Below are 17,422 nucleotides of genomic sequence, written 5' to 3' on the forward strand. Positions count from 1 at the left end.
CACCTGGCTAATTGTTGTTGTTGGGTTTTTTTCAGTAGAGATAAGGTCTCGCTATGTTGCCCAGGCTGATCTCAGGCTCCTGAGCTCAAGGGATCCTCCTGCCTTGGCCTCCCAAAGTGCTGGGATTACAGACCTGAGCCACCGCACCCCACCCACTTTTTGAAATAGTGCCAAAAGTCGCCGCTGCTGCTGCTACTGCTTTCAGATCACGCAGACTGCAGTGGCCTGAACTGACCACAAGGGCATAAGTGAGTTATGGGGAGATCCGTGGCCATCCAGGTACAACATGATGCAGCTGGAATGGTGGCACTGCTAGCTGAAAAGAAACAAATGGATTCCAGATTTACTTAAAAGGCAAAACTGACAGGAGGGATAGCGAGAACAGAACTACTCTCTGTTTCCACGGCCACTCTCCCATCCCATCTTTCTGCCCCAGGACAAATGACATCCCATAAGACCTCAGTCTCAGAATCCAGGCTCCCATGGGCTAACGTAGTGCAAGGCACAGAGCCAGAGTCTGGAAAAGCCTCAGAGATGACAGCAGAGTTTGGGCCAACTCTGCCCACCACCCGCCACTACCCACCCTCCTGGGCACAGGGAGGTAGCCAGGAGCCTGCGTGGCACTTGCTGAATGAGGACTTGAATGGGTGCCTTCTAACTATAACTCCTTGGTTCATGCGAGATGGGGAAGATCTGCAGGCGGGGCCCCTTCTTGTCGGTCGCACCACCCGCTGTGCACACCTTCACTCTCCCCCTGCCCTGGTTCCTCTCCAGTGGGGAGTACCGACAGATTCTCCTGGCTGGGCAGACGGGCCCAGAAGGAAGGCTGCTCAGACCCCTGCCTGCACCCTGAGCCCTGGCCCCCAGCCTCCTGGGCTGACCCTGAACCTCCACATCCTGCCCTGCCGTTTGCATCTCCTGTTACAGGACATGATCCTCCCCTGACCCATCCCACGGCCCTTCCCACTGGGTGCCCCCTTTTTAAGACTCTGCCTCCCTCCAGCCCTCAGCACCTGTAGGCCCCAAGCCCAATGAGCAGGAGCCACAAATCTGTCCCAGAATCACCAGGAAAATCGGTGTGGCTTCTCAGAGGAGGCAACATCTGGGATGGGCGTTGAAACATGGAGAGGAATGAGCCTCTGCCAGATAAAAGAGGAAAAAGGACGTGGCTTTGCACAGGTATTCTGGACCCAGCAAGGGTGGGACTGAGGGCTTGATGTGGCTGCGTTAGAGGTGGCCAGACTAAATGCTTAGGGCGTTACAGCCAGAAGAGTGGCCTCATACCTCGCTGGCCCCCGTGTTCCTTCCTGAGCCGCTGCTCACATCGGTGTCTGGTGGTCAAGTACACGTGGTCCGCTTCTCCACCAGACCCGGAATTCCTCAAAGAAGGGCTGTGGCCTTCAACTCTGTGAGCTGGGTACCTGGCACACCCTACGGCTTAGGATATAGCAGATGCTCAGCACATGCTTGTTGACCTCAAATACATACATACATATATATGTGTGTGTGTGTGTATTTATATATATGCAATTGTGGTGGTCATACAACTGTAAACATCAGTCAAAATGCATTGGGTTGCATTCTTAAAATTGGAGAATGTCACTGTTTGTGAATTATGCCTCAGTAAAGCTGACAAGAAAAAGTATGCTTTAGGTTCACCAGGCACTTTCACATAGCTTATCTCCAGTAGCCCAAACAACAGCCCCATTTCACAGATGGAGAAACTGAGGCCAGTGACTTGCCCACATCCCACAATGGCAGACCTGGACCCCTCCTTCAGAGCTTGTTGCTCACAGGATATAGGCCTGAGGGACTTTTTTTTTTTTTTTTTTTTTTTTTTGAGACAGAGTCTCGCTCTGTCGCCCAGACTGGAGTGCAGTGGCCCAGCAAGGGTGATGTGGCTGTGTTAGAGATGGCCAGACTAAATGCTTAGGGTGTTACAGCCAGAAGAGTGGCCTCACTCTTGGTTCACTGCAAGCTCCACCTCCCAGGTTCAAGCCATTCTTGTGCCTCAGCCTCCCAAGTAGCTGGGATTAAAGGTGTGTGCCACCATGCCTGGCTAATTTTTTGTATTTTTAGTGGAGACAGAGTTTCGCCATGTTGGACAGGCTGGTCTTGAACTCCTGGCCTCAAGTGAGGCCTCTCAAAGTGTTGGAATTACAGCATGAGCCACCACGCACAGCCCATGAGGGACTTTTGAGAGGACAGGAGCCAGCCATGGCTGGAATAATCCAATGTACAGAGCCTACCCGGTGAGGCTGTTGCTGACTTGCCCTCAGGGATTTCAGCCGCTTAAGAGAGGTTCAGGCCGGGCGCGGTGGCTCAAGCCTGTAATCCCAGCACTTTGGGAGGCCGAGACGGGCGGATCACGAGGTCAGGAGATCAAGACCATCCTGGCTAACACGGTGAAACCCCGTCTCTACTAAAAAGACAAAAAAAACTAGCCGGGCGAGGTGGCGGCGCCTGTAGTCCCAGCTACTCGGGAGGCTGAGGCAGGAGAATGGCGAGAACCCGGGAGGCGGAGCTTGCAGTGAGCTGAGATCTGGCCACTGCACTCCAGTCTGGGTGACAGAGCGAGACTCCGTCTCAAAAAAAAAAAAAAAAGAGAGGTTCAGTGCGTCGGTTCTGCTCAGGAGGTTCCTCAGGCCAATCTAGGAGACACTGGGTGACACTCACATTCCTGCAAGTGAGTTCACACAGACCACCCACTGTCATTGGGTAGGTATTAGGGTTCTGAGTCAGATGTCCTCCAAAGAAGGGGTTCTACCACAAATTGGGTTGCCAGATTTAGCAAATAAAAATACAGGCCAGGCCAGGAGTGGTGGCTCACGCCTGGAATCCCAGCACGTTGGGAGACCAAGGCAGGAGAATCACTTGAGCCCAGGAGTTCGAGACTAGCCTGAGCAACATAGTGAGACCCCATCTCTACAAAAAATACAAAGACTAGCTGAGTGTAGTGGTATACATCTATTCTGGAGGCTGAGGCAGGAGGATCCCTTGAGTCCAGGAGTTGGAGGCTGCAGTAAACTATGATTTTGCCACTGCACCCCAGCCTGGGCAACAAAGCAAGGCCTTGTCTCAAAAAACAAACAAAAAACCAGGACAAAACGCTGGCGACATTCTGATACTAAGTAGGACATCCTAAACAGGATAGATTTATACTGAAAATGTATCTGTTGCTCATCTGAAATTTGAATTTAACTGGACGTCCTGCATTTAATCTGGCAATCCAAACCGAAAAAAAAAAACAAAAACAAACAAACAAAAAAAAACCCAAAATTAAAATTAAATTAACAAAATTTAAATTTAATGAAATAAATTAATAAAATTTAAAACAAAACTAAAATGAAAGAAAAAGTAAAATAAAAAAATTTTAGGCCGGGCGCGGTGGCTCAAGCCTGTAATCCCAGCACTTTGGGAGGCCGAGACAGGCGGATCACGAGGTCAGGAGATCGAGACCATCCTGGCTAACCCGGCGAAACCCCGTCTCTACTGAAAAATACAAAAAACTAGCCGGGCGAGGTGGCGGGCGCCTGTAGTCCCAGCTACTCGGGAGGCTGAGGCAGGAGAATGGCGGAAACCCGGGAGGCGGAGCTTGCAGTGAGCTGAGATCCGGCCACTGCACTCCAGCCTGGGCGACAGAGCGAGACTCCGTCTCAAAAAAAAAAAAAAAAAAAAAAAAAAAAAAAAAAAAAAAAAAAAAAAAAAATTTTAAACGAGTTAGATTAAATGAAACATGAGAATAAAATCCAAAAGAGGTGAACACAGCACAGGCGCCCACGCCTGCGCCGGGCGCCCGCGGCCCAGCAAGATGGCGAGGCAGCGCCTTTCCCACCCTAGCGCTGGGTCCCCGGCCCTCTGCGCAACGCTCGCCCGGGACTGGGACGCAGAGCCGCTGACGGCTCTGGGGACGCCCGGGCCCCGGACTTCCCGAGCGGCGCCTCCCAGGCGCAAGCCTTGGGGCCCGGGACCCAGGGCCTCCCCACCGGAAGCCAGAGGGACGCAGCGGTCTCACCACTGCTTTAGGCCGAATCCGGTGCTTTCTGGAAACGGCCTCCTGCAGCTCCAGAGCGCCTGCAGGGTAAGCAGAGGCTGCTCTGTTTTCAAGAAAGCCTCGCGCCGTCATGGCCCCGCAGGGCCCCTCAGGGCCTCTGCTGCTCTGTCTCTCTGGGGAGAAGGTCGTCTGCGCCACCGAGTCCCAGGAGGTCCCCGGACGCCCGCCCGGGCCCCGTGGGAGGGTGACGCCCGTGACTGCTCCTCTAGCTGCACTCTACTGCCCCTGCCATTCTGCCACTCCAATCTCTGGCCGGACACTGTGCAGGTGGAAACAGGTGGGGACCCCCTTGGTTCTCCCGCACAAATCTGAATGCTGAAAGGCGCGCCAGAGAACTTTTGCTCACTTGGGGAAAAGCCGATCTGTACCTTAGAAAGGGCAATAATAAAGACATAATATTAAATTAATAATACCTAATACAGTCATAAAGGTCCAGAACCTTATACCCAGGCATCCCACTCCCTGGGAATATATCTTAATAAAATGATTCAAAAGAATAAAAGTGCCCTAGGCATAATCATGTTCATCATGGCATTATTAGCAGGGGTTAAAAACTGAAAACAACCTCACCTAGCAAGGGGGAATGGTTAAGGGAAAGGTTTTATACCCATTAGATGGAATGCCGTGTAGCCAGTAAGCGATTATTGCAAGGTCTGTAGAAACACGGGGAAATGTTTATAATGTAATCTTAATGAAAAATAGTTTAACATGAAATGGTACATTCTCATGGATCTCAACTCCTTCAGAATTGCTTTTTCTTTTAATCGAAAATATTATATAGATACTTGCAGATTCACATGCAGTTATAAGAAAGCATAGGCCGGGCGTGGTGGCTCACGCCTGTAATCCCAACACTTTGGGGTCCGAGGCGGGCAGATCATGAGGTCAAGAGATGGAGACCATCCTGGCCAGCATGGTGAAACTCCATCTCTACTAAAAATACAAAAATTAGCCGGGCATGGTGGCCTGTGCCTGTAGTCCCAGCTACTTGGGATGCTGAGGCAGGAGAATTGCTTGAACCTGGGAGGCGGAGGTTACAGTGAGCCGAGATCGCGCCACGGCATTCCAGCTTGGTGACAGAGCCAGACTCCTTCTCAAAAAAAAAAAAAAAAAAAAAAAAAAAGAAATGATACAGAGATCCCACCTCTACCCAGTTTTCCCCAGTGGTAACATCTTGCAGAACTATAGTACAATATCACAACCAGCATGTTGACAGGGATGTAACCTGCTGATCTAATGCAGATTTCCCAAATGTTACTTATACTTGTGTGTTTTGTGCTATACAATGTTATCACAATTGTAAATTACAATTTTACTACAGCTGGGGTTATTTTTTCTTTTCTTTTCTTTTCTTTTTCTTTTTTTTTTTTTTTTTTTTGAGACAGAGTTTCACTCTTGTTGCCCAGGCTGGAGTGCAATGGCGCTATCTCGATCTCAGCTCACTGCAACTCCCACCTCCCAGGTTCAAGCGATTCTCCTGCCTCAGCCTCCCAAGTAGCTGGGATTATAGGTGTGCGCCACCACATCTGGCTAATTTTGTATTTTTAGTAGAGACAGGGTTTAACCCTGTTGGCCAGGCTGGTCTCAAACTCCTGACCTCAGGTGATCCACCCGCCTCAGCCTCCCAAAGTGCTGGGATTACAGGGGTGAGCCACCACTCCCAGCCTAGAGCTGTTTTTTAAAGCACACATGTGCATATATAGAAATGTGTTATATAAACAGTGGTATCTGAGAGATTTTCTTTTCTTTCTTTTCTTTTCTTTTCTTTTTTTTTTTTTTTTTTTTTTTTTTTTTTTTTGAGACAGAGTCTCGCTCTGTCGCCCAGGTTGGAGTGCAATGGTGCAGTCTCAGCTTACTGCAAGCTCCACCTCCCAGGTTCACATCATTCTCCTGCCTCAGCCTCCCGAGTAGCTGGAATTATAGGTGTCCACCACCATGCCCAGCTAATTTTTTGTATTTTTTTTAGTAGAGACGGGGTTTCAACATGTTAGCTAGGATGGTCTCGATCTCCTGACCTCGTGATCTACCCGCCTTGGCCTCCCAAAGTGCTGGGATTACAGGTGTGAGCCACCGCGCCTGGCCGAGAGATTTTTGTTTAAATGTTTATCTTTAATGCTGCTATGTCATCTTATAAATTAAAAGAGGTGAAGTCCAGGTGCAGTGGCTCATGCCTATAATCCCAAACTTTGGGAGGCCAAGACAGGAATTTGAGACCAGCCCAACTAACATGGTGAAACCCCATCTGTACTAAAAATATACAAAAATTCTCCAGGCATGGTGGCGCACGCCTGTAATCCCAGCTACTCAGGAGGCTTAAGCAGGAGAATCGCTTGAACCCAGGAGGCAGAGGTTGCAGTGAGCCAAGATCACGCCATTGCACTCCAGCCTGGGCAACAGAGCAAGACTCCATCTCAAAAAAAAAAAAAAAAAAAAGGGGGGGGGAAATGGGCTGAGTGTGGTAGCTCACCCCTGTAATCCCAACATTTTGGGAGGCCAAGGTGGGAGGATCACTTGAGTCCCAGAGTTTGAGACCAGCCTGGGCAATATGGCAAGACCACTGTCTCTACAAAAAATACAAAATTTAGCTGGATGTGGTGGCGTGCATCTGTGTTCCCAGCTACTCAGGAGGCTGAGGTGGGAGGATTGCTTGAGCCCTGGAGGTCAATGCTGCAGTGAACTGTGATCATGACACTGCACTCCAGCCTGGGCAACAGAGTGAGACTCTGCCTCAAACAAACAAAAAAAAAAAAAAAGGAGGGGGAAAGGTTGAGCTAGAAGAGGCAGGTGGAAGAAAGGAGGAAATGGTGGGCCAGGATGGCAGAAGGCAGAGATGCCGCCTAGCCTCGGCAGGACTAGCCATACCATCTTGAGCAAATCAGCGAACATTCTTTGAACTGCAGTTTCTCAACAGTCAAGCAGGGATAATTTCCCCTGCCGTATCTACCTAGCAAGGTTGCTATGAGGTCATTTTTACCAAACACAGGTAATGTCCTCCAGGCCTCCCTGAGCACAGCCAACTGACAAACACACTGGAAAAGGGAGCCCTCCGGGGGGTCCCTTGCTCTTTTGTGGTCTCACCACTCACAGGCCAGCTACTACCAAAAAGGGAAGTCTCTGCACCAGGCAGGCAGGAGACATCACCAGGGGCTTCCCAAACATTTCCCGCTGCAGGAGGCCTGGTCTCTGGAAGTGGACCGTCAGGCTCAGAAACAGGTCCCCTGGGGCAGCCAGAGAAAATACAATCAGACAGGAAAGGAGCAAACAACACAGTGCCCCTGGGGCTCCCTTGGCTCTCCCAGAGAAAAACAGTCAGCCTGACTTGAGTTTCTCTCCAGTGGACCGGCTGAGGTCACTGCACAGACATCCTGGGCTCCTCCCAGGCCTCTTCTCCTTCCAGATAATGCCCTGAGCTGCTTCTGTGAAAGGGTTCCAGTTCCCACACTGTCCTCTCCACCAGGGAGAAAAGCTGAAGTCATGATTCTGAGGGTATTCAAGCTCCAACTCAAGATGCTTTCTTTTTTTTTTTTTTTTTTTTTTTTGAGACGGAGTCTCGCTCTGTCGCCCAGGCTGGAGTGCAGTGGCAGGATCTCAGCTCACTGCAAGCTCTGCCTCCCGGGTTCACGCCATTCTCCTGCCTCAGCCTCCCGAGTGGCTGGGACTACAGGCGCCCGCCACCTCGCCCGGCTAGTTTTTTGTACTTTTTAGTACAGACGGGGTTTCACCATGTTAGCCAGGATGGTCTCGACCTCCTGACCTCGTGATCCACACGTCTCAGCCTCCCAAAGTGCTGGGATTACAGGCTTGAGCCACCGCGCCCAGCCTAAGATGCTTTCTATTTTAACTCAAACTCAGGAGATGCCTTGTTTTCCAGAGCTCCAGAACCACCATCCACCAGCTGCACCGCTGACCTTCGCTGTGGTTGCCCTTGCTGTCCTGTCAGCCTAGGACGTCCTTGGCCTTCTCTGTCCTGTGAACTCCCACCCCATCCTTTAAGGCAGGGAATGGCACACTTTTTCTGTAAAGGCCTAGATAGTAAATATATTAACTTTTGTGTATAGTCTCTGTCACAGCTATCCATAGAATGAGCATGGCTGTATTTCCACTACATTTTATTTATGGATATTTTAGTCTTTCTTTTTTTGAGACGGGGGTCTCACTATGTTGCCCAGGCTGGTTTCAAACTCCTGGGTTCAAGCGATCCTCCAGCCTTGGCCTCCTACATAGCTGGACTATACATATACACCACCATACCCAGCATAGACACTTACAACCGGGTTGAACTGTATCTCCCTAAGATATAGATTGAAGTCCTATAGCTGTGAATGTGACCTTATTTGGAAACACGGTCTTTGCAGATGTAATCAGGTTAAGGTGAGGTCACTGGGGTGGGCTGTAATCCAATAGAACTGATATCTATATAAGAGGGAAATGGGCCAAGCATAGTGGCTCACTTCTGTAGTCCCAGCTATTGGGAGGCTGATGGGGGAGGAGCCTGGGAGATGGAGGCTGCAGTGAGCCGTGATTGCACCACTGCACATCAGCCTGGGCAACACAGCGGGAATCTGTCTCCAAAATAAATAAATAAATAAAAAATAACAGAGGGAAATGTGGATACAAATAAAGAGGAGAACGCCATATGAGGACGCAGACACAGAGGGAAAGTGGCCATGACCTTGATTTTGGACTTCTAAGCCTCCAGAACTATGGGACAATAAGTTTCTATGTTTTAAGCCACCTGGTTTCTGGTACTTTGTTATAGCAGCCCTAGGAAACTAACACCAAAATTTCAATTTCAAAGTGTTCACACATCACCAAATATTTCTTCTCCAGATGTTATCAGCCAAGCTAGAACACAAGGCAGCCCACCAACCCAGCACAGATTTGAACAGGCAGCTGAGGAGATAGCCTGGGATACCTATTCTCTGGCTATCCACCACTAGAAGGGTTCCCTTGTCAAAGAAATAAGCCATCCCTTGTCACTAGATGGTCAGGAGTTCGAGACCAGCCTGGGCAACGTGGTGAATCCCTGTCTCTACAAAAAATACAAAAATTAGCCAGGCGTGGTGGCGCATGCCTGTGGTCCCAGCTGCTTGGGAGGCTGAGGTGGGAGGATCACTTGAGCCTGGGAGGTCGAGGCTGCAGTGCCACAATGCACTTCTACCATCAATGAGCCATAGCTCATTGAACTCAAGTGACCCTGATCAAAGCCAGGCAACCACAGTTTCTGTCCAAGAAACTCGGTGTGGAGTCAGAGACAGAGTCAGTCAGTGCCAGCATAAGGATTGGAAGGTTGTGAAGGCTGGGACATGAGACCTTTGGGGTCAGTCATGAGGGTGCCAGGTGGAAATCAGTGACCGAGGGTAAGGGAAGGAACCCGATCAACAGAAGGGCAGAGGCAGAGCATACACAGTCCCCGACGGAAGGATGGACAGAGAGAGCAGCCACCTGGGAAACCATGTTGACGCTGATGCCCATCCTGCCTCCTACAACTGAATTCCATGAAATGCTGTGATGGTTACTCTAAGTCCCCCTTGACTTCAGCAGCTTTAATGGGCTTCTGGGCCTTGCAGCCAAACTAGCTGCCAGGGATCCAGCCCAAAGTAGGTCCTCAAAATATCCTGCCCATCTGCCTTTTAGCGCTGGGATTCCTTACTTCTGCCCAGGAAAGGCATCTGGGGTAACACCTGGGAAGCAAGGATCACTCAGTAAAGAGGGAGGGAGCTGGGGCTGGGATTCCAACAGTTTCACTGTGACAGCATGTAGGGTCCAGCCCTACAGGGCCTTGTGGGTTTTCTCTTCATGTGCGAAGATGAGAGATTGTAGAAAAATAAGACACAAGACTAAGAGAGAGTATGAAAGACAGCTGGGCCTAGGGGCCACTACCACCAATGCGCGAAGTCTGGTAGTGCCCCCGTATGTCTGGACACACTGCTATTTATTGTATACAAGGCAAGGGGGCAGGGTAAGGAGAGTGAGTCATCTCAAGTGATTGATAAGGTCAAGCAAGTCACATGTCCACCGGACAGGGGGCCCTTCCCTTTGTGGTAGCTGAAGCAGAGAGGGAGGACATCATGCGTCAGCATTTTTTCTACGCACTTATCAGAGAGATCAAAGACTTTAATACTTTCACTATTTCTGCTACTGCTATCTTCTAAGGACTTAAGTGGGGAACCAGGTGTATAGGCAGAACATGAAAGTGAACAAGGAGTGAGACCACTGAAGCACAGCACCACAGGGAGACGTTTAAGCCTCTGGATGTCTGTGGGTAGGCCTGGCTGATGTCCGACCTCCCACAAGAGGCTGGTGGAGCAGAGTGTTCTCTAACTCCCCCAAGGAAAGGGAAACTCCCTTTTATGGTCCGCTAAGTAATGGGTACCTTCCCAGGCACTGGCGCTACCACTAGACCAAGGTGTCCTCAAGCAGCCCTTACCCGGGCATGACAGAAGGCTCACACTCTTTTTTTTTTTTTTTTTTTTTTTTTTTTTTTTTGAGACAGAATCTTGTTCTGTTGCCCAGGCTAGAGTGCAGTGGCATGATCTTGGCTCACTGCAAGCTCCGCCTCCCAGGTTCACGCCATTCTCCTGCCTCAGCCTCCCAAGTAGCTGGGACTACAGGCACCTGCCACCACGCCTGGCTAATTTTTTGTATTTTTAGTAAAGACGGGGTTTCACTGTGTTAGCCAGGATGGTCTGGATCTCCTGACCTCATGATCCGCCCGCCTCCCAAAGTGCTGGGATTACAGGCGTGAGCCGCTGCACCCGGCCAGACAGAGGGCTCACACCCTTATCTTCTGGTCACTTTTTATAATGTTCCTTCAGCTCCTGACTCTCTACTAGCTGGTTATTCCTCAGTTGTAATAGTAAAGCAGAGATTAATACTAAAACTAACAATTGATAATATCCATATATAATCATCTCTATATCCCATTTCTAGTATAACTTTTCTTATTCTAACTATTTCATTATATTGGATCAGTTTGTGCCTTCAGTCTCTTGCTTCGGCACCGGGTGGCTTCTGCCCGCAGCAGCAAGGGTCATTGTTAGTAATAGGTCTTAATACTGTACCATAAGGTTGCATTTTGTTTATTTTTTTGAGACAGAGTTTCACTCTGTCTCCCAGGCTGGAGTGCAGTGACACAATCTTGGCTCGCTGCAGCCGCGACCTCCCAGGCTCAAGTGATCCTCCCACCTCAGCCTCCCAAGTAGCTTGGGACCACAGGTGCGAGCCACAACACCCAGCTAATTTTTGTATTTTTTGTAGAGATGGGGTTTCGCCATGTAGCCTAGGCTGATCTCAAACTCCTGAGCTCAACTGATCCACTTGCTTGGGCCTCCCAAAGTGCTGGGATTACAGGGGTGAGCCACCGTACCTGGCCACATCTCATTTATTGAGTACTTGTTTATACCCTCTATTGAACACTTAATATGCATATCTTAATCCTCACAACAGCCTAGGAAGGAGGCTACTAATTGTGTCCATTTTATTTGCTGAGTCTTTAAAAAGGTTGAGTTGATTATCAAAGCTGGTAGAGAGCTAGGATTTGAACTCTAATCTGTCTGCGTTTTCTGCTTTGCCACACTGCACTCCTACCATAATTAGGATCCATCTTCCTAGGGTTGATTCCTCCAGCTGCTGTGGCTTAAAAAATGTGAGTCAATTAGTTACAGAGTAGAGATATCAGTGTTTGTACTCTAATTTTTTCAAGAGCTGAGTAGTCTCAAAGTGGTCTGAGGACAGCCAGCCAGTACCACTTTGTGTTTGTTGCTCTCTGTTATTCCAAGTTCATCTCCCTAACTAGATGGCATGCTTTTTGATGGAGGGTCTCTGTTATCTTGATTTTTTTTTTTTTTAAAGACAGAATCTCACTCTGTTGCCAGGCTGGAGTGCAGTGACGTGATCTTAGCTCACTTTAACCTCTGCCTCCCGGGTTCAAGCGATTCTCCTGCCTCAGCCTCCCAAGTAGCTGGGACTACAGGTGCGTGCCACCACGCCCAGCTAATTTTTGTATTTTTAGTAGAGACGGGGTTTCACCATGTTGGCCAGGATGGTCTCGATCTCTTGACCTCGTGATCTGCCCGCCTCGGCCTGTCAAAATGCTGGGATTATAGGAGTGAGCCACCATGCCCAGCCGATTTTTTTTATGTTATCCTGAAAACCATGTGTAATGGCCTCTAGCTGCTATTGTTTTAGTGCTGACCAGCCCCTTTCCATCCCATTTCTTTCTGGAAACAGGCTGCCCTTGGTCCTTCAGCCATAGCCCTCCAGCCTGGGTAATCAGAGTACGCAATAATGAGATGGTGCCAGATTGAGCAGGACCAGTCAGAATTCTCTGGAGTCGACAGAAGGCTCTGGGGAGAATTCCACTGAGGCTGTAAGCTAGGAGCATGTAAATTCAGGGATGTCAGGGGGAAACGTTCCCCCACCTGCAGTCAGACTGTTAACAAAGGAGGCCAAGCAGAGCCAAACAAAAACAACACAGGCTTGGAGAGAGCACGACAAAGCGAGAGCAAGAAAGGAGAGAGAGACAGAGAGAGACAGTGCGAGAAGAGAGAGAATCAAGTATTAGTCCCAGTTCCTAAGGTCTGTTCAATTGTGCAAACAATCTGGGTATCATTCTGGACTCTCTGAGTCCGTTTCCTTTCTCTTAAGCACTTGGTTCCGTAATATGTCACCATGACAAACACAGTATCATTCCCCTGCTAGGGTTCAATGGGTGGAGGACCAGCTGATCAGAAAGTTTGTCATGGTGACAGCAGCCCAATTTCATGCTGGAGATGAAGGCAGCTCCCGCTACTCCATCCAGCATGTGAGGGGCCCCTCTCTCTGCCCTTTGGATGTAGATAGCCCATTCTACGCAGCCAGACCTTCGCATATGGCCTTCAACTATACAGAAATCCAGATGGCAGTTCTTGAGACCCTTTTCCTCTCATCAACCCCACCTCAAACATCTTCTGCCTCCCAGCTCTTAACCCTCCCTATCTATCCCAAGCTCTGCCAAGCCCCCTTTTATCAGCCAGACAAGATTCTGTGTTCTGCCTGACACATCTCATGACCCTAACCCATGCCACTGCCCTCCTCCAACTAGGCCTTCCTCCCACCCAGGTCATCCGCTTGTTTCTGGATGTTCTCACTTCGAAGTTGCTTCCTTATTGCCTTCTTTCCCAGGCTCATCCACAGGCCTAGAGCATCCTCTGAGGGGCTGACCAGAGAGGCTTGGCTGAGTCCAGGGGGTGCTGCTTTTGTGGTGCAGGTTGCCTCCCCACCCCGAGCGACTCCAGTTCAAAAAGCACTGTGGCATGGCTGGGGGTCCAGCAGGCCCAGCCCAACTCCATAGTGAAGAGTGCGTCAGGCCTCCTGAAGATGGAGATGCCAGCCAGTCACATCTACAGAAGCCCCAGCTCACAAAGAACGGCACATCTCGATCCATTTTTATTTACAAAACAAATTCTAAATGTGTTTGTGTGTGTATGCATATGTGTATATATACACAGACTTACATATGTATGTTTACATACATCTACATTTACATGTATATATACATCTACATTGTATATACATTTACCTTCTATATAAATATATTACATTTATAGACATATACATTTATATGTATATACACACATATGTTTACACATGTATCTATATAATGTATACTATATATAAGAAATCGAGAAGTAGGCTGGGCACGGTGGCTCACGCCTGTAATCCCAACACTTTGGGAGGCCAAGGCAGGCAGATCATCTCAGGTCAGGGGTTCAAGACCAGCCTGACCAACATGGTGAAACCCCCATCTCTACTAAAAATACAAAAAGTTAGCCGGGTGTGGTGGCAGGCGCCTGTAATCCCAGCTACTCGGGAGGCTGAGGCAGGAGAATCGCTTCAACCTGGGAGGAGGAGGTTGCAGTGAGCCAAGATCGTGCCACTACATTCCAGCCTGGGCGACAGAGGGAGACTCCGTTTCCCCACCAAAAAAAAAAAAAATTGAGAAGTAAATATTCTAAAATGTCAGTAGTGGTGGGATTTTTAAAATAAACTTTTAAAATAAAAACTGTATTGAGCTATACTTTGTATACAATAATCTGTACCTACATTAGTTGAGTTTCGATAACATACCATGTAACCACCAGGTGGTTCAATATTTTTATTTTCTTCTTTATGCCTTTCTTTAATTTCTAATTTTTTATATTCAGTGGACAAATGTGATGAGTAATTAGGTAAGAACATGTACATAGGGAGACAGAGAGAAATCATTTCTAAGTCTCTGGCCTTGCAGTCAGAATCTAAGGGAGGCCAGTCCCTGAGACAGGACAGATTGGCCCTGGAGTAGGCTCTCAGCTGACCAGCAGCTTCTTTCTTTCTTTTTTTTTTTTTAGACAGAACCTCACTCTCTTGCCCAGGCTGGAGTGCAGCGGCATGATCTCGGCTCACTGCAACCTCTGCCTCCTAGGTTCAAGCAATTCTCCTATCTCGGCCTCCTGAGTAAATGGGATTACAGTCGTGTGCCACCATGCCCAGCTAATTTTTTTGTTTTTTTAGCAGAGACTGGCAGAGCTGCTGGCCAGGCTGGTCTCCAACTCCTGACCTCAAGTGATCCACGTGCCTTGGCCTCCAAAAGTGTTTGGATTACACTGCGCCTGGCCCCACCAGGGCCTTCTATAAGCACTGCCTTATGTGCCTTCCCATAGCCACTCTTTGAAAAGTTGGTTAAGGCAGAATGTTCACCCACTGCAGGTGAATAATCCACAGCTCAGAGAGGTCAAGTGACTGGCCCATTAAGAGGGGAATCACAGAGCCAGTTAAGTACAGGTGAGCCCAGGACTCTCTTCATTCGCCATTCTTAACGGGTGCAAGGAGCCCAAATGAACTTCGCCCAGGTCCTGCAGGTGTCCCTGGCTCCTCAGAACTGCAGGGAATGAGGCCAACCCCCTGTCTGGACACAGCAGCCCACTCTGCTTCCCACTCAGGCTGGCCACTGACTTGATTCAGGAGGGGAACGGTGGAATTTGGCTCAGAGCGGGACTGCTTCCTCTGGGGACCTATTAACGCCTTGAGCACACTCAAAAAGGGTGACCCACCGCCTGCCCTCCTCCCCAGCATAGGCAAAAATGACCTTGATCTTGGCCAAGCCTACCCAAGAAGAGAAGGAAACACCCCTCCTCAGCAGCAAGGCAGGGTGTGCAATCCCTCCTATTCTTTTTTTTTTTATTTTATTTTCATAATTGAGATTTCATTGGTTGAGGATCAGTACAGACATTTCAATTTGTACACAATTCTTAACATATGTAATGAAATTCTAAAAAGCCATGTATTGTAATTCTTTTTTAAAGTTATTCCAGTGACTTTCCAGCTTAAAATTTGGAAGCAAATTTTCCTTAAGAGGTTATCAAGTACCAGTTTCTTCACATGTTGGTCAGCTGTTACATATGGCCCACCAGTTCACAACTGAATAGCATGTACACTACATATTCAAATCTGTAATCTTTCACAGCACAGTAAAAGTTATTAGGAAAACAGGACTACCATAACCAAAGATGTTATAGAGTGCACACAATTCTGACAGGAAGCGCCATGATCAAGGAGTGGTTTTCTTGAGGAAACAATTCTACTAAAAAACATGAGAATAGAAGTAAAATAAAATGTTCAAGACATTAAATGCAGGACTGACTCCATACTGCCATTTAATACGCTTTGTATTCTAGGATATAAAATCTAACCCCCCATCTATGGAATGTTAAGCTGACACCCGAGACAGTCAAAGCCTCCCATAATTCAACATCCCACACTATTTTCTGGTTGTACCAAAAAATAAACAACCAGCAAATGATTTCACCTCTTAAAAAAAAAGCATTTACACTTAAAAAATGGGATGAGGTGGGATTCCCTCCTTCTTAAAAATGTTTCTAGAGCTACTAAAAAACTTGCATTTACAAAATAGTTGAAAAAAAGATTCCTCTGGATTGCACAAGAAGGGAGACAGGGACCACTGGTAAGACATGGTGTATGTACTAATCAGACTTGGCTTCTTTCTCTCCTGCTTCATCAGAGGCTGGACTCTCCTCAGTTTTCGTTTCCCGGTTTTCTGCAGGTAAATCTTTAGTTTCTTGGTTAGCCACTTAAGCCTGTTTTCCCTTTGCTCCCCTTTTGCCTTTTGTTTGCACTTTTTTGTCTGAAGATTTATCCTTCGCTGCTGCCTTTTTCGGCTTCGCTTCCACTTTTGCAGGAGGTTTAGCTGACAACCGCGCCGATCTCCTCTTGGGCTCTTCCTTGGCGGCCCCTTCTGCGGAGCTGACCTTCCTCTTGGGCATCCTGGCGGCGGGGAAGGCGCGTGCTGGGTGCCTGCGGGCCGCGGCGCGCCAAGAGCCTTCGCGAAACTGGGCTGCCTGGCCGCTGCCACTCCTCCCTCCTATTCTTATATCCACTTCTCCACCAGCGAGGGATCCTACCAGAGCCCCTTGAGGCTGCAAACCTAGAGGAGGCTCCTCCAGGCCCCTCTGATGCAGTGAAGCTAGAGATTCAGTGTTGAGGACTGACACGGAAAAAAACGCACAAATAGAAGGCCCTTGCAGCTTCAGTCTACCCTGGGAGGAGGCTGTGGGCCAGGATGACCCTGTATACATCCCAACCCAGCACCACCACCAACACCAGCATATACAGCATTGATTATGCTCCTACTACTTATTGATTACACTCCTACTACAGTAGTTCAACAACAACACCAACAACAAAAACCTCCTAGCGCCAAAGGTTACCGGAGGTTGCCACCCAAACCCTCTGGGGCCCCTCATCATTAGACTCCCGCCCCTGGCGACCGCCCGAGGCCCACCCCCACCACCACACGCGACTTCATCCGAAAGTTCTTCCTCTGAGAACTCCGAGAGACACCCAAGGGACTCCAGGTAAAGGTGAGCCCTTCCAGCAGTCGTCCTCTGGCTCGGCGAGGAGAAGAGCGCTCAGCCTTCTTGGGGCAAATTTTACTAATAAGGGACCCGAGCCCCTCGACCCGAAATACGCCCGAGACATTTATCCTAAAAAACGATAAGGCCCGGTCGCCCAGCAGAACGGCCCGGCTCGACCGCGCGCAGCTTGCAGGCAGGGGTGTGTGCAGGTCACTGGGCCGTCCCCGGCAAGCAGAGCCGCGGAGGGCGCCACGTCGGTGCGCTGGCCCCGCCCGGACGGGGCGGGACCTTCCTGTGCCCCCGGAAGCCCCCTCGGGCAGCTGGGGAGGAAACCGCGGCCACGCGCCCCAGGCACCCGGCTCGGGAAGGGCGGTGCGCGCGCATGCCTTGGGGCGGGACGCTGGGGACCTGCGGGCCCCAGGCCCATTCCGCCGCCAGCCCGGGGTGCCCGGCCCCCGTGGGAAGGCCTCTGCGC

At 49.4% G+C, this 17,422-nt stretch overlaps 1 protein-coding gene and 1 pseudogene across 1 annotated transcript; one reads left to right on the top strand and one right to left on the bottom strand.

Annotated features, from left to right (window-relative positions):
• Positions 1-3,811: 3,811 nt before the first annotated feature.
• Positions 3,812-9,113, top strand: LOC115894174. Its single transcript, XM_030920521.1, has 2 exons — positions 3,812-4,081; positions 8,885-9,113. The coding sequence occupies exons 1-2, from the start codon at positions 3,812-3,814 to the stop codon at positions 8,957-8,959; spliced, it is 345 nt and encodes a 114-aa protein (XP_030776381.1). The 3' UTR covers positions 8,960-9,113.
• A 6,654-nt stretch (positions 9,114-15,767) lies between these two features.
• Positions 15,768-16,356, bottom strand: LOC104677879 (annotated as a pseudogene).
• Positions 16,357-17,422: the final 1,066 nt, after the last annotated feature.

The sequence above is a fragment of the Rhinopithecus roxellana genome, chromosome 17 (genome assembly GCF_007565055.1).
Source record: "Rhinopithecus roxellana isolate Shanxi Qingling chromosome 17, ASM756505v1, whole genome shotgun sequence".
Taxonomy (NCBI): Eukaryota; Metazoa; Chordata; class Mammalia; order Primates; family Cercopithecidae; genus Rhinopithecus; species Rhinopithecus roxellana.

Coding starts and splice junctions, on each gene's coding strand:
- LOC115894174 (XM_030920521.1), top strand. CDS start 3,812: ATGGCGAGGCAGCGCCTTTCCCACCCTAGCGCTGGGTCCCCGGCCCTC. Junction 4,082..8,884: donor AGCTCCAGAGCGCCTGCAGG/GTAAGCAGAGGC, acceptor TTTCTTCTCCAG/ATGTTATCAGCCAAGCTAGA.